The sequence below is a fragment of the Grammomys surdaster genome, unplaced genomic scaffold (assembly GCF_004785775.1).
Source record: "Grammomys surdaster isolate TR1022 unplaced genomic scaffold, NIH_TR_1.0 274, whole genome shotgun sequence".
Classification (NCBI taxonomy): domain Eukaryota; kingdom Metazoa; phylum Chordata; class Mammalia; order Rodentia; family Muridae; genus Grammomys; species Grammomys surdaster.
In genome coordinates, this window is record NW_021604715.1 from 852,701 (window position 1) to 868,962 (window position 16,262).

The following is a 16,262-nucleotide window of genomic DNA, read 5'->3' on the forward strand; positions in this document are numbered from 1 at the left end:
ATTACATTATGTAACTCTGAAAAAGAAATTGGAGTAAGGAGCCTTGGTGTTACAGGATTTAAGAGTGGAGAGTGTTCAGGAGGAAGGTAGAAAAACAGATCAGGAGAATAAGAGAGAAGGCACTAAAAATAAATGCTATAAAGCATTCAGCCCAAACTCTGAGCTAATAGCTGAAGCATCACTTTCAGTGTTACATTGTGGGCAAAAGTCAGGCTTCAGGAGTCTGGAGATGAAGAAGGGAGATCAGGGAGGCTTTACAACTCTTTCTTGAAGTAGATCACACAAGCAAACCCTGATTGCCTGTTCAAGGTCCCTGTAGCAACCTCTCGCTTGAGCTTGGCTGGGCCAAGCTGATCTTCACAGGGTCTTTGTAAATTGAAGTTTCTATAATTATGTCAAGTTGGCCTGGGACACAGCCTTGAGCCCAAGTATGATCACTTGTCTAAGAACCAATGCTTGTGATTTGACTGATCAAAGTTTATCATTTGCTTTGAAGCCACCTCCTTAGCAGATGTAGTGAAAAACTGCATAGGTTTGGGCCCAGGACAGGATGCTGAAGCGTGGGAGGGGAAGACAGCAGGTGCTAACTACACAGACAGCATCCCTAGCAGAGCAGTGTTTATATTTCCTATTTGTCTCTTGAAACAAGTTTGTAGGAATCACCAAAGCAATTTTATCAGTTTCTGTACAGGGAGTTGGGATGTGGGAGAGAGATTTCCAAAGCTGTGTTTAGTTTGAAGGCTATCTGATATGACATCACAATTGCCATTCATACATGTGTAATCGTTTGACATACAGTGTCACAACCTGAGGTGGTTTGGCCATTGTTAGTTTGTTCATCATATAAAGAGTTAACGATCATTTGGAAAACTCATTTCTTAGGCTCTGAAAACTGTCAAAGATGAGGATAACTATAGATTGTATAAGATGCCTCTAAAGACTTTTCCTTAGCATCTATAGTCTGTCTTCTTCAAAACCTATGCGTTAGGCAAAGCAGGTGGCTGTCCTTTGGGTAGGGGACCTAGAGAGACAAAGTGACTTACTGGGGGTCTGTAGGAATTTATTAGTAGAGCAAGGACTAGAATCCAGATTTCTCAGCCAAAGCTTGTTTTTCTTATCTTTAGCCACACATCAGTATACTGGACCTTAGCTGTGGAGACAGGGGATGTGGCCAAGTCAGACTAATCATTCTCCTTTAGCTTCATTCCCCAAGGTTTTATCTCATTTCCCAAACACTGTACTAGGTTTGCTTTTCAGCAAAGGTTTTTTTGTTTTGTTTTTTAACATAAATTATCTTTCTAGTTACATCTTATTTAGTAAGTGTGGAGCCCTTTTTTGCTTTATGACATGTAGTTTTGACTATCAAAGCTAGAAAGATTTTGTTGAGCTTACAGAGTGAAGAAACAAAGTCATGGGAAGCAATTAACAGGCAGCACACCAGGCGTGAAATCAATTCTTATTTTTGCTAACATCTGTTTCTTTACCTTTATACCAGGTTCCAGATTTATGTTAGTAAGATTGAAATTGAAATGAGTTTGTTACTAGTGGACTCATTTGTCACTTTCCTTGAAACTGGTGAACCCCAAAATTTAGACAGCAATAGGAAAATACTGCCATTGTCTTTTAAGAAGTCTGACATTTCAAGGCAAGAATGAATGTATGGAAGAAGAAACTCGTTTCTTCTTTACTAACAAAAGGGAAAGCCTGGAAGTGAATGATATGGGTGTAATTTAAAAAAAGAAAAGGAAAGAAAAGAAAAGAAAAAACCTTTACGTAACTTTTTTGCTGGGACAGAAGACTACGAAGCACATTTTCCAGGAAGTGTGGGTTGCGACGATTGTGCGCTCTTAACTAATCCTGAGTAAGGTGGCCACTTTGACAGTCTTCTCATGCTGCCTCTGTCACATTCTTGGTCAGAAGATACCACTTCATCTTTCAGCCAGCATGATAGAAACATACAGCCAACCTTCTCCCAGATCCGTGGCTACTGGGCTTCCAGGGAGCATGAAGATTTTTATGTATTTACTTACTGTTTTTCTTATCACCCAGATGATTGGGTCTGTGCTTTTTGCTGTGTATCTTCATAGAAGATTGGATAAGGTAAGGTGACCTACAAGCCTTAATTAGCTAAGTTGGGGGGTCTTATTGATCTGTGTACAGGTTAAGCTCTACCCAAATGATGTAGAACAGTAAAAAACTTTAAGTAGATTGATAGTCTTGTGGCATAATGCTTGCTGCCTAGAAAGTGGAGCCTCCCAGTTTTGCCTCTGACTAAGATCTCAGAATCTGAACTCAGACAGTCTGCCTTCAAATCTTAGCTTAGCTCTAAACTGCTCTGAGATTCTGGACATGTTACTTCATATTTTCATTTCTCTTTCAGTACCAGGGAATTGGAAGTAGCCATGGTCCCCATGCCACAGATCAATGATTCTAGCCCTGAAAAGGACATAGAATAGTGCCAAACCGGCAGCAGCTAGTTAGTTCCTAAAACTTGTTTCCAAAAGTAAACTGTTTTTCTCCATAAAGACAACTTAAAAAATGAGTCCCACGAAGACAACTTTGAACACTGATTCATGAACAATGCCCCTAATCTGCCGATTTTTAAAGTCGGAATGGTGCTGCCTGTGCAACTCTTCAATGTCAGCTGCCATTGGAAGCTGCTCTGTGCTCCTCTGCTACATGGTTAAATGATTGTGTTTATAAAGACAAAAGAGGGTAAGAAGGGAGCAGACTATTTATTCAAAGTAACTTCAGGATTTACCCTGTTTCCATGTGCTAGTTCACATCCACTGAGGGACAAACGGGCTGTGATACGAAATGTTAATCACAGGTGACTAGGAGAAAAGTAATCAAGTATCTAGCTGTTCCTAAAAGTCTCGAAGTGAGGATAGTGGCTAGGCACCGACAAATGGGAAGCAGTCTTCGCTCTGGGACCCTTGGCTGCCCTTTATTGAGATGAGGACATAAATGAAGGTCATGAAGTTTCTATCAATATAAGGAGAGGTAGTGACAGGTAATGAGAGTGGAGATAATCTGCTTGCCTACTCAAACTGGATTTCACTGCAGAGCAAAGAGACAGGTTTGATATCTGATTGTTTGTTTGTTTATTCATATGTGGCCTGGTGGGCTTTGTTAAATGCCTGTATAAAGGCTTTGAGAGTAGTGAGGAAGTTATAAACCATACAGACTCAAATGTGCTGTAATATTTAAGTGAACTTTAAATGACAGGCAAAGCCATTGGCAAACTCCCCCTTATATTTTGTTTTGACTTTATTTGGTTGATTTTGAATTTTTCTCCCTTTTTGAGACAGTCTCACTATAGCTCAGAATGGTCTGGAACTCACTAGATAGACCAGATTGACTTTTAACTCACAGGAACACTCCTGCCTCATCCTACAATCATAGAGATTACAGATGTGTTCCACTATATCTTGTTTTGCAAGTTAAGAATCTGCACTTAAGACAAGAAGAAGTTGTATGGAATTAGTTGGTTGACAACACAAATTAATCACATACATTTAATTACTCAAATATTAAAAAAAGAAAGTATCAAATTCTCTTTGGGGATGAGAGATAATTTCTTTAAAAATGCAAATGCTTTCTACAAGTACTGAAGAACTAAGAGATGTTATAATAAATTCATGTTGTGAATGAACACCTTTGTGAGCCCCCATGTTATGAACACTACCATGAATTAGGCAAACTAGCTCAGCAGCAAAACTCCTTTAAGGCTGGTGGGAAACATGGCAATTATAGGACACTGCTGTTGTGGTACACAGGTATGAGAAGTCATTAGAAGAGCTGTGATTTCTATCCAGAGGCACAGATAATATGACATCAGAATCACCGGCTTTTTAGGCTGTTAAATGACAGGTGCCAAACAGCAGTAATCCAGCATAATAACTTTTAATACTTCCCCATTTACACTGTCAAAGTCCCCCTCTTGTCAGTGCCATGGAAGCAAATGTGGAGGCAGACACAATTAGCAGCATTCTTCTTCACTATGACATTTCTCACCAGCCTGTTATTTCAAAACAGGTAGAAGAGGAAGTAAACCTTCATGAAGATTTTGTATTCATAAAAAAGCTAAAGAGATGCAACAAAGGAGAAGGGTCCTTATCCTTGCTGAACTGTGACGAGATGAGAAGGCAATTTGAAGACCTTGTCAAGGTAAGGTTCTCAGTTTCTGGCAGACTTCACTGAGAAGTTTTAGTACATTTCCCAGTTCTGCAGACTGAATTCTGACCCTGGAAAGGTTTAAAATGTAAGCAGGGATAGTGGTTACAGCTGCGATGTTAGCACCTGGGAGGCCACAGTCAAAGGACGGACTGCCATGTGTTCCAGGCCAGCTTGGTCTACAGAGTGAAACATTATCAAAATGTACTGTATATAAACACACATGTGCAATATATACATGTATACATATACACACACACACATATGTAGGTATGGAAATGTGTACATACAAAAAGAAAAGAAGACAAAGCCTCAGGATAAAATGAAGAAGAGAGCTGAGTTGGACATGTGCATACTACTGCAACAAAACTCGGTTTTCATTCTTATGTGCAAATGATATGTTATCGAATAATGGAGTAAAAAGCTCAAGAGATTACTTCATTTGTAAATTCATGACACATATGGTAGTCACAGGACAACTTTCGAGTCTTGCTTGTTTTCCTCCACTGTGTGAGTCCTGCAGATTGAACTCACAACCGTAGGCTTGGCCTTTCCTCACTGAGCCACTTCATTGTCCCCTTCCAACCTTATTTCAGAACTTGCATCCTCCTATACAGTCAGCAAGGTGTAATTTAATCTAATGAAGAAGAAGATTCTAAAAGCTTATTCCTAGGCCACTTACTGGGATCAGAGTTCAGTTCAAACCTGTCACTGGCTTTTAAGTTCTTTATATTAAGCTAGAATGTATTTATTTATTTATTTTTTAATTCTTTGAGACAGTCTTGAGTAGCCTAGGATGGTCTTCAACTTGTGGAAGACTTGTATGGAGCTGAAGACTTGTTCTCTGGATCCTCCTGCTTCTAACCTCAGGCATACACCACTATGTCCAGTTTAATTTAGATTTTAGCTCTGTGCAATGCTTAATTGTTTGAACCTTGTATCTTAACCCTGTGTTCTAAAATGTAAGATTTACATAAAATCCTTAGCACTTTATTTGCCAGATTGGTTAGTTTAGGAGTGTCTTAGTTTCTCCAGTGCTTATACGTAGAGTTCTGGAGGCTGAGATTCTCTATAAGGACACTACCAGTGCAAGCCTTCTCTCATTCTGTGATCAGCCTTCAGTTTCCTTCAATGGCAGCGAAAGCGGCTTGTTCTTTTTCCCTTTTCTCTCTATTACAGAGAGTTTTCACAGATGACCTGCCAACTCCTGTTGTCCCCATTCTGGTCAGATGTAGAAAGCTTCCAAAATCATCTACCCAGGATAGGAGGCTTATATGGGGGAAAAAAAGTAGACCTTTTTAGGCATATCAGCCAAGGCTCTAGGACCTTAACCTGTCCACTATGGAGCCCCAAGAAATGCCATCTTTCCCTAGGCTATAAAAAAGCTAAGCTTCAAAGATTTCCCATCAGTTAACCCTCCTCTATCTACTGCTTCCCCTTTAGGTCACCATTTTCCTAGATGTATCGCTCAGAAATAGGATTTGGAACTGTTGAGCCCAGCAAGTCAACTGTAGACTAATTCCAGATTAGATTTGTGTTTTCTTAGCTAATGTTAGAGAACTTTGGACCATGAGCTGTCTGGCCCAGAGTAACCTTGAAGTCACAGGGCCTGTTGGGGTCCTAGAAATACTCTGGTGTAATTCTCAGTTCTTAGGATTTCAGTCTTCTCTTTACCGTCTCTACAAAGTGGTCAGCCAATTTTCATTTAAATATCTCTCATGACAGAGCTCATTAACTTCGGAGACAAGTATCATGGAGCGCTCACTGTGGGAGGAAGATGGGAGTTGGGGTTGGTGTTAGGGCAAGTGGAGGCATCATTTTAAACAGTGTAATTACATAGTAAAATCTACCTTGTTCCCTTTATAGTATGGTCAGTCTCATGGTTATCTGTCTACTAATTTCTAAAGTGTCTTTGATTATCATCAAAACATTTCCATTTCAGGTTAAAGAGCTCAATATAGCCTTATCTGCCATGTAAAATTTCTACGAAGAAAGAAATTATTAATCCAAGATTTTTTTTGAAATTTGACTTTAAAAACCCTTTTAATTGAAGTGAAGAGTGAAGCCACAAAAAAAAAAAAAAATGGCTCTGGGAGTGTGAGTCGGGGGAAGTTCACAAAAGTCAAGGCTGGGTGCAGAAAAGACAAACTTTGCTGATTTCACGTTTTCACCTGGGCCAGGCCCCAACACCACTGCAACCACCTAGCCTAAAATATCTCAACTTCAATCATCACACACTAGTGTTTGAAAAGACACCAAAGGGTCCTTTGTTTACTTGTCAGCTTGCAAACATTTTCCTGTTGCTGCATTGTCATGGTGCCCCCACCACAGCTCAAATGGAAAGTTGATCTGTGGGGCTCTCCATCCCTTAAGCCCTCACATATGGCAACCAAGCTGAGCCCATAGTTAAAATAGTCAAGAGTAACAAGGCAAATGCCTTCTTGGGGTGAGGAACTTGATGGAAAGGCCCAGCAGGTATTAGGTTCCAGGACTGGCAAGAAGCATAGGACTATTAGATTTGAAAGCACTACTGTTTTCTTCCCCTGCCTGTTCAGAAGAGAGTGATGTAACAGGTTGAGCCAGGTCTGTGAATGGGATCCTACTTTCTGTACTTCATTTAAGCCTCAGGCCCTTGGTTGATCTCATACTTGACAGGCCTTTGATTCAGTCTTCTTAAAATGGCGGCAACAGCCTTGATCATCTCTCAAGATCAGTAGAAGGAAGCCTGTGCTAGCTTTCTCAAATATGTCCAGAATTCTTTCAGGTTATAAGTAAAAGAAATCTTTCAGTGTTGCATTTAGTAGGCACTGTGGTACATGCCTGCAATCAGCATTTGGGAGGTAGAGGCAGGAGGATCAAGAATTCAAGGTCATCCCCAGCTTCATAACACGTTCAAGATTAGCCTGGGCTTCTTGAGAACCCGTCTTAAAAAGCACAAAATAATGTGCATGGAATTTTCAAAGGAAATAAAATAAAAATAAGAAACTAAGTGTTCTGAACACCGTGACCACCACCATTAGAAGATCTGTCTTTGCTGAATGTTAATTACTTAAAATAAGTATAGGCCATACAGAATAACCACCCACAAGACACATTCAATGTCAAAGTACAGATCTCTTTCCCACGATCATGTTTAAATCTTTTCTTAAGAGGTTTCAAACTAACGTGATTCTAAGAGACCTATGGCCTGCATTTTGTTTGATAATATCCCATATGCCAGTTTCAATGGTTGAATTATTACCCCCATTCAGCATTATTTATCAATATCTGTCAAAAGGCAGGAAGGTCAGGGTCATAGAAAGGGTCAGAGTCACAACCTCTGATCTGGGAGAGCACTGCAATGGAGATAATAAGGCCTGGATTTTGCTTCCAGGATCTCCTCTGGGTTTTCTGGGCTGTCAGCTCATCTGTCAGAGCCAGGGACTCCCAATTGCTATGGTGGAATTAACAGCAGCAGCTTAAGTTATATTATAACCTTCACCAGAAGCAGACAACTGTACTGAGAATCGTTTCAGTCAACTGATCTTTTACAATGATTCTTCTTTTAGGATATAACGTTAAACAAAGAAGAGAAAAAGGAAAACATCTTTGAAATGCAAAGAGGTATGTTGCTATTTACCAATTTCGATAAATGCTTTAAGGTGAAAAGAAGCTTTAGATTGGGCACATGAAACAAGGAACATTTAGTCCCATGAATAAAACAAAAGACATTTGTTAAACTGCTACATTCTCAGGCCTCTGTGATACAGAAAGGCTTTTTATGTCCATGTTGATGAGATGTTCCTATTAATGTTGATAAGAGTAAATATGAAAAAAATCCATATCGAAACCTTTATCCAAAGGATCACACAGTTTAGCTCCATCTTCAGAGGACCAAATAGGAAGAAAGTCATCATTTGGTAAAATTGGCATTCATCTTTCAATGATAACTACTGTGTGGGTGGACAGTACCTAGTGGGTCTTCTGGGATCAATGAATACAGAATGGCTACATTCTAATTTTTGTCTGCTCTTAAAATGGGAGCATCCTGGATATCTGGAGGTCATGAAAGGACCTTGATGGTTCTCAATTCCAGTACATTCCTGAGAATATGAATGAAGGCATTACTGAGCATATAGCCTCTGCTTAGACATGCCTAAAGATAGGATACCTTATACAAAATAAGACATCCCGGTCTCTCTTTAAATAGCTCTAATAATTATATTAAGGTCAATATCTACTCAAAACAGCTTCACTTTCTAATTGTGTTCCTCAAAAATTTCCTGGAATGTACACTTATTGGCCACATTTCTGTTCTTTGGGGATGTACTGAGCAAGGAAAAATTACTTCTCTATACAGCAGCTGTCTGGACACTGGAGACAGCAACCATGGCCCCAAGTGTCCATTGAATTTGTTCATATCTAGGCTAAACATGCCCAACACCTTCCACTGTTCCCTTTATGGTGCTTTTCAGGCTCTTTCCTTTCTTAGTTATTTCCTTTTCTGAACACTAGTTTCTCCCATTCCTTTTAGATTATAGCATCCCTAAACCAGTGCTAACTGAAGTGTCTTGAGTAGCAGAAAAGGGAAATGAGGCTATTGTAGAAACTGTAACGTCACAAGGTTATTGAACACGACGCTGCAACTACACAAATCTAATGTATATGAAAAAATGCATATGTAGAAAGGTATACCCTTTTCTCATGGGAAGAGAGTGTTCAGAACCTGTCATAACCACTGGTCTGGATGCCAATGGCTCATTGTAGGCCTCTGAAGCTTTCATTCTCACAGTGAATGCAAGGCATGAGCAGTGATGCCGGGTTGTCTGTTAATTTCAGTGAGTTTTGGAGGAATCATCCTTCGAAATGGATGTTTGTCTTCAGACAAGTCATAAAGGTGACTGAATTGAACTTTCAAGTTACAGGACAAAATATCCTTTGTAATATACCTACAAAGTTCTTAGCATCAGGCTCACAACTGGATAGAAAGTAACCACAGTTTCTACATTTAGCAGATGAACACTTTTAATTTGGAAGCAAAGCTCTTGCATAAGAAACAGAGCAAGATTTGAAAATCTGGACAGTCATTTGACCCAACCAGATACCATGATCATAACACTAGCTCAGTATGCAGGCACAGTGTTGTCCACTCCACACCAGTGTATGGAAGCTGTTCTTAAAAGCAAGATTCAAGGCAGAGTTAATAAAGACCAATATTTAGCCAGTGTCTATCTATGTTAAGTGGAATGGAGTGTTGAATACCAGTCAGGAAAAAAGGCTCTATGGAAACAGCGAATTCAGTTTTTGAGATATTAGAAACCACATTTTCCTTCATTGGGAAGGATTCCAGACCAGTTATCCTTCCTTTAACATAAAGTACTCTAGCACAGCCACTATTATGCAGCTACAGAACTGGACCCATCAATTCCATGAGCTGTTGTATATTTCTTTGGCCTGACAGTTTGCTTTTGGTTTCACTTCAGGTGATGAGGATCCTCAAATTGCAGCACATGTTGTAAGCGAAGCCAACAGTAATGCAGCATCTGGTAAGTCCCGCAACATTGGAGTGAAAGCCACCCAAGTGTGTGTGTGTGTGTGTGTGTGTGTGTGTGTGTGTGTGTGTGTGTACTCCAAAGCAATGCAGCCTAATCATTAGGCATTTTTCTTCCTCCAGGGACCAATTTACCAACCTACCCATATAACTTTCCATACACTATCCTTTGTTATCAGAGTCAGCTCAAACGCACAGATGGGACTTAGCAGGACAAAGGAGGTGGGAAACAGTCCCTGTGTTCTCATTATGTTTTTATCTTAGTGGCCAATTCTAAATGATGAATCATTGGGTGGAGGAACCATTGTTTTGCAAGCATAAAAAGAGATGGCAGGTAGTGACCTCCTCTCTGGGAACATCTCTCTTTCTGAAACCTCTTCACTGTGTATAAATGGGCCTCAGGAGGTCTTTTTTGTCATCTGTCAATCCCTGTATGATTAACCTCAGTTTCAGTGGGGCTGACCTCAGGGAAATTAAAGGCAAAAATCATTTTGTAAAGATCAATAGCCGCTGAGACGTTAGATTTTTCAATGAAGTAACAACAGATGGCATACTGTGGTCTTTTCAACACGCATGCTTTTATTTCCATATGTATTCTACCATCATCCAGCCCTTATTCTTTTCCCCAAATCTCTACCCTGTAATAGCTAGTACTGTAAAATGAATCACATCTGTAGATGGATGGAAACATGTAAGCCAGCGTAAAATTCTCCATGTACGTAAAGGCATGAGTATGGGATCAGCCTTAGAAAGCTTCAGCAAAGTGCTTTGCAATCGAGTTCTAAATCATATGTGTCATTTGTGCAAGTACACACATAGGCACCCGTGTGTGTGTGTGTGTGTGTGTGTGTGTGTGTGTGTGTGTCTGTGTGTAAGAGACAAAGCCATATAGAAACAAAGGAAGACACTGCATTGTGCTGTTTTTGAGGTGACTTGAGCTCCTCGGTGACTATAATACAGAAGCACATGTATGATATTGTGGTTGATGCTATATAAGTAAGAGTATTGGTTAGGGAGTTTGTGAGCACCCGGGTTTAAAAGCTAAAGACGGCTTGCTAAATGACTTTAGGCAAATCCCATTCATTCTTTGGCAGTTTTCTTTCTCTTCTACTTCACAGAGTAGTTTTGAATATCAAATCAACTATTGTGGAAGAAAGTTATATTACTAAGCTATGCTATACCCGAGCAACATGTCACAACTTAGCTTCCTTCACTGTGATATCAAGAGAGTGACCTAATGTTCTTCATGGATACCAGTTGTTCTTTTAATATTTATTACTTTTGTCTTATACACTTCTCTCAAAAATATGCTTATGGAAAAACACCACAATTATTGCTATGACTAGAGAAGCCACTCATATATCATGTTTGCATTAGATCACAGCAGCAGAGAAACCTCCTCAGATCACCTCCTCCTGTTCTTTGTCTGCCTGCACCCAAATCTTTTGGTCCTTGGATATATTTAGTGAAATTTTGAATTTTTCAAAAGGCATAGAACTGGTACTGCCTGCCTGTGAAATATGTCACAGTCTATATCACAGTAGATGTACAGAACAACATAGGGAAGATAGTACAGTACGCTACCACTCCAAATTTCTCATTCCTTCCTGGGCATGATGCTACAAACTTGGCCTACATCTCTCAGTAAGAATCAAAATGAAATAAGGAATTAACAAAGTGGCACATTATCTGTGATCTCAGTTCTAGGGAGGAAGCAAAGATAATAAGTTTAAGGTCACCCTAAACTACAAAGTAAATTCCAGGCCAACCTGGGTTCCATGAAATCTTGTCTTTCCTCAAAAGTAGACAAATTCACAAGACAGAGGCAGGTAGATCTCTGTGAGTCCTAAGCTAGACTGGTCTGCATAGCAAGTTGCAGACCAGCCAAGGCTATCTAGTGAGATCCTGTCTCAGAAAGGAAAACAGAAGTGTAAGTGGGTAATCTATTTATTAAACAGAAGAGAATCTGGCTTTTTTTCTGAATCAAATGGTTCAAAAGTGAAAACATCACAAAACAACATCTTTTATAGAGAATTTGAGGTGTAATGTATCAGGTGCAATGAGATGCCTTCTCGTGCAAAAAGAGGAATCTTAACCAATAGTATCTTATGCCCTAATATGTGTAAGACCATCAACTAAAATAGTTGGAAAACCTCAAGAAAGTAAATACATCAATACTTTTACTTCTCCTTGCCTCCCACCCCTCACCTCCATCAAATCTAGCTGTGGAAGCTGAGATTTGAAATCGGGTGCACATACCACTTTGAACCCACTCAACAACTCAGCAGAGAAAAGGGCACACTGTTGGTGGAGACTCTGGCCTAGCCGCAAAAATATGGGTACTTTCAAGTTGGTGGCACCCACTACAATGGGAGATCAAAACACAGTTAAATGAGCACATGGTTTATTTTCATACTCCCTTGCCTATTTTAGGTGTGATCGTGGGAGGCAGGTCAGGTTTGCAACAGCGTAAGGTAGAAGGAAGAAGTGGGGTCTTGCCTCTGAGATGACGCTAATCTAGGTAGACTGACAACTCTAGCTTTGTAACATTCATGATAAGCTAAGTATTCTCACTCTCAGTAGCAAGAATTTTATGCCATGCATGAATCTGAAATCATTTGCACTTCATTTTAAAACCGTTTATTTGTTCATTTATGTTTGTGTACATATGTCTATGTGAATGTATCCATATGTGAAGGGTAGTGGGAGTACACAAAGATCAGATGAACATGCCCTTGTCTTAATCACTCCTCACCTAGTCTCCTGGAGTAGGGGCTTCCGTTGAGCCTGAGACTCATATTTTCTCCCGTAGGCTAGGTATCAGCATGTCTCAGTGACCTCCTTTATGCCTGACCACCCTAATCCCTTTTGTTGTTGTTTTGAGACAGGGTCTCAAAGTCAGTATGTGGCCAAGGATGACATTAACCTTGCACTCAAGATTCTCCTGCCTCAATGTTGTCTGGGCAATCTAGACACACATCACCAGGTCTGACTGATCATTTGCACTTTCTTAAATTCAAGGGAAATTTGGTTTAGAGAACTTTAAAGAGAGGAAACATTTTGCTGTTATCTGCTACTTTAACCTTTTTGTGTCTCTGAAACATGCTGTAATACTTACTGTCCCTGTTCTGTTGCTTCAGAGTTAGTGTCAGGTTCCAATCTGCCCAAGCTTGAAGGAAACCCAGATTGGAACCTGACACTAACTCTGAAGCCCATATAAACTTGGTATCTGTAATCCCTTGTGCCTCTGAGGGACATAAAGTGCCTTGAGAATTCATTCTCATGGGAAGTCAGCATCCAACCTTAAACCTTATTTTCTGTTAGAATATATACCATGCAGTGCTTATACTCACCAGGGATCCCCTCTCTTTCTTTACAGTTCTACAATGGGCCAAGAAAGGATATTATACCATGAAAAGCAACTTGGTAGTGCTCGAAAATGGGAAACAGCTGACAGTTAAAAGAGAAGGACTCTATTACGTCTACACCCAAGTCACCTTCTGCTCTAATCGGGAACCTTTGAGTCAACGTCCATTCATCGTCAGTCTCTGCCTGAAACCCAGCAGTGGATCTGAGAGAATCTTACTTAGGGCAGCAAATACCCACAGTTCCTCCAAGCTTTGTGAGCAGCAGTCCATTCACTTGGGCGGAGTATTTGAATTACAAGCAGGTGCTTCTGTGTTTGTCAATGTGACTGAAGCAAGCCAAGTGATCCACAGAATTGGCTTCTCATCTTTTGGCTTACTCAAACTCTGAACAGTGTGCTGTCCTAGGCTGCAGCAGGGCGGATGCTGGCAGTCTTCCCTATACAGCAAATCAGTTAGGACCTGCCCCGTGTTGAACTGCCTATTTATAACCCTAGGACCCTTCTCATGGAGAACTATTTATTATGTACCCCCCAAGGCACATAGAGCTGGAATAAGAGAATTACAGGGCAGGCAAAATCCTAACGGACCCTTCTCCCTACGAACGTAGCAATCTGAAACAGCAACTCCACTGACGAAGACAACCAAAGAGCCCTAGGAGAAGACAGAGCCAGAATTCGCAGATGACAGAACTCTGATGAAACAGCAGATAATGAACCGAGCTCAGTTTTGTTGTTTTATGTTTTATGTTGTTTTATGTTCAATGGACAGTGTACTTGTCTTACCAGGAAAGATGCAGAAGGGCAATTGTGAGCCTGAGCTCACAGTCTTTTATGGTTGATTTGGGGTCCCTGTGGCCCCAGTAGGCCAGGTTCTAAAGTCTCCCACGGAGAACTGAGAAACTCTGCCTCCACCTTCCTCCCAATACCCCAACACTCAGTATTTCAATGTCTCCACTCTCATTCCCTCTCTCTCTCCCCTCTCCCTCCCTCCCCCTCCCTCTGACTCCCTCCCTCCTGCCCCCTCTTTTACACACACACACACACACACACACACCACACCACACACCACACACACACACACACACACACACACACACACACACACACACAGAGTCAGGCTGTTGTTGGCTGGTTCTCTTATTATCTACCCTGTATCTGTCTACAGCACTGTCAGGAGAATGTAGACAGCAGCTCCTGGCCTGCCCATTCCTCCTGATGGAATGACTATATTTAAAGGAATCTGTCGTAGCTCCCTGAGATCTCCATTGTTTCCATAGTGAACTTAATGATTATGTTATTATTTATTTTTTGATTAATAAAGATCCTCTAACATTATTGTGGTTGTATAGCTCTCATCCAGGTTGTAAGGAGGAAGAAGAAGTATTTGGAAGGAATTTTGTCAACTATTTTGGAGGTGGGGAGGCTGTTACCATAAACTTATTTCTCAAGCATACAGCAAGTTATACCGGTAACAGCATACTCTCTTCAAGTCTGCCATGGCCTTTGATAGATGACATGGAACCCCGGTTAGTGAAAAACAGTCTCTTCTTCTGTTCCCATCATGCTCTGAAAAACTAGAAGGGGACTGAAGAGAGAGTCCTAAATGAGAAGCAGGAGCCAACCTTGTTAACAGCTGTCTAGGTGGTTGTGCTCTAAGCAAGAAGAAAACAGAGCTGGAACATCCTGAGGGTGATTTTTCTTTTTTTTTTATTTTTTTTTTTTTTTTTTTTTTTTGCTCTGAGCCTTTCACTGAAGCCGTGGGAGGAGGGGTCATTTCTTGCTACCTCCAACTATGATGTAAGAAACGACCATGTAAGAAACTCAAGAGTTTAACTGGTAGAACATTTTGCTTAAAAGAAACACATTCATCCAAAAAATACTAATGTATAAATAAAAAGAAGGAGAAAGTGTCTTTTTCCTGTCCTTGCTCTTCAGTCGTGTGAATGACACAGCTCTATCTTGACTAGAGCTCTTGTAATATGAAGACTCACTGAAAAGCTGAAATCGTGCTGTACAAGCCTGTGTGTCTGCACACATTCCCCAGCAAGAGACTTTTGATATGAGCAAGAGTGATGTTTGTAGATTTAGTAACTCAGTAGAAATACATAGACCACTTTATAAACAGTATCTCCTAGAAATAGCTGTTTAAACAAGAACAGAACACCCCAGGCATATTTTTAAAATATCTTCATATAGTCATGTTTTCTTGACTTAAACATTGCCTCTGTGTTTCAGCCTACATTCTTGTCTTGAGAACGGTTATCTTCCAAATTAGTTCTACTTCTAGCAAGGAATTTGCTCAAAACAGCTGTGTATGGCTGGGTGTGGTGGTTTGCACTGGAGATGCCAACATAGTTTCGGAAAGATGAAGGAGAGTTGCAGCAAATTCAAGGCCAGCCTGTTTTACCTAGTGAGATTCAGGCTAGCCAGGCCTGCACACTGATAGCCTCAATTAATTTTTTAGTTAAATGACTGTAATAGCGTTGATATAAAATGCTGCATTTTCTAGGTTACCTCCTCTTCGCCTATAATCTCTACTGCCCTCTAGAGCCACTTCCCACAACTCCATCCCAGACACTTTCTCCCCCAACCCCGACTTTGTTACTCCAAGCAGCCAAGGGCCCCCAGCCTCTCACCTTGTTTCCTCACAAGGTCCCCTTGCTCATTCAAAAGTCTCTAACTGCAGCTCTTCACTGTCTCCTTCTGTCCTATATTTCCTAGGATCTCTCTGCAAGAGTCGTGGTTTTAACAACCACTTTCAAGTTACTGATGAAATACTTTTGAGGTAGGAGGTGTTTGGAGTTTGTTTATTTTGGCGTTTTTTTTTTTGACAGGACCCAGGCTAGCCTAGACCTATGTGTCCTTTGTAGGGCTCTAATCCCTGATCTTCCTGCCTCCAATTCTCCTCCTGGGACGGCAGGCAGGAGTGAGCCACTCGGGTAATAGTTTAGGTTTTTATCTGTCCCCTAGAAGTCCTCTACCTCTCAGTTGGAACTTTGGATCTTGCTGCCCATGTGACAACATTTTCTGTCAATGTTGCTCGTTCCACCAATTGCCATCTTCCTCTATTCCATTTACCAAAGCAGAAACCTGCCTTGACCAAGGATTCTCTTGCCTCTCGCTCCCACGTGCTGGAATTATAAGCCTATACCACCATGCCTGGTTTGTTCAGTACTAGGGGATTAAACC

The 16,262-nt window shown here is 40.7% G+C and overlaps 1 protein-coding gene across 1 annotated transcript; it reads left to right on the forward strand.

Annotated features, from left to right (window-relative positions):
* The first annotated feature begins 1,842 nt into the window (after positions 1 to 1,842).
* Cd40lg (CD40 ligand) lies at positions 1,843 to 14,408 on the forward strand. Its single transcript, XM_028776936.1, has 5 exons — positions 1,843 to 2,100; positions 4,039 to 4,170; positions 7,725 to 7,779; positions 9,639 to 9,701; positions 13,086 to 14,408. Exons 1-5 carry the CDS (start codon positions 1,945 to 1,947, stop codon positions 13,460 to 13,462), a joined length of 783 nt encoding a protein of 260 aa, XP_028632769.1. The 5' UTR covers positions 1,843 to 1,944; the 3' UTR covers positions 13,463 to 14,408.
* Positions 14,409 to 16,262: the final 1,854 nt, after the last annotated feature.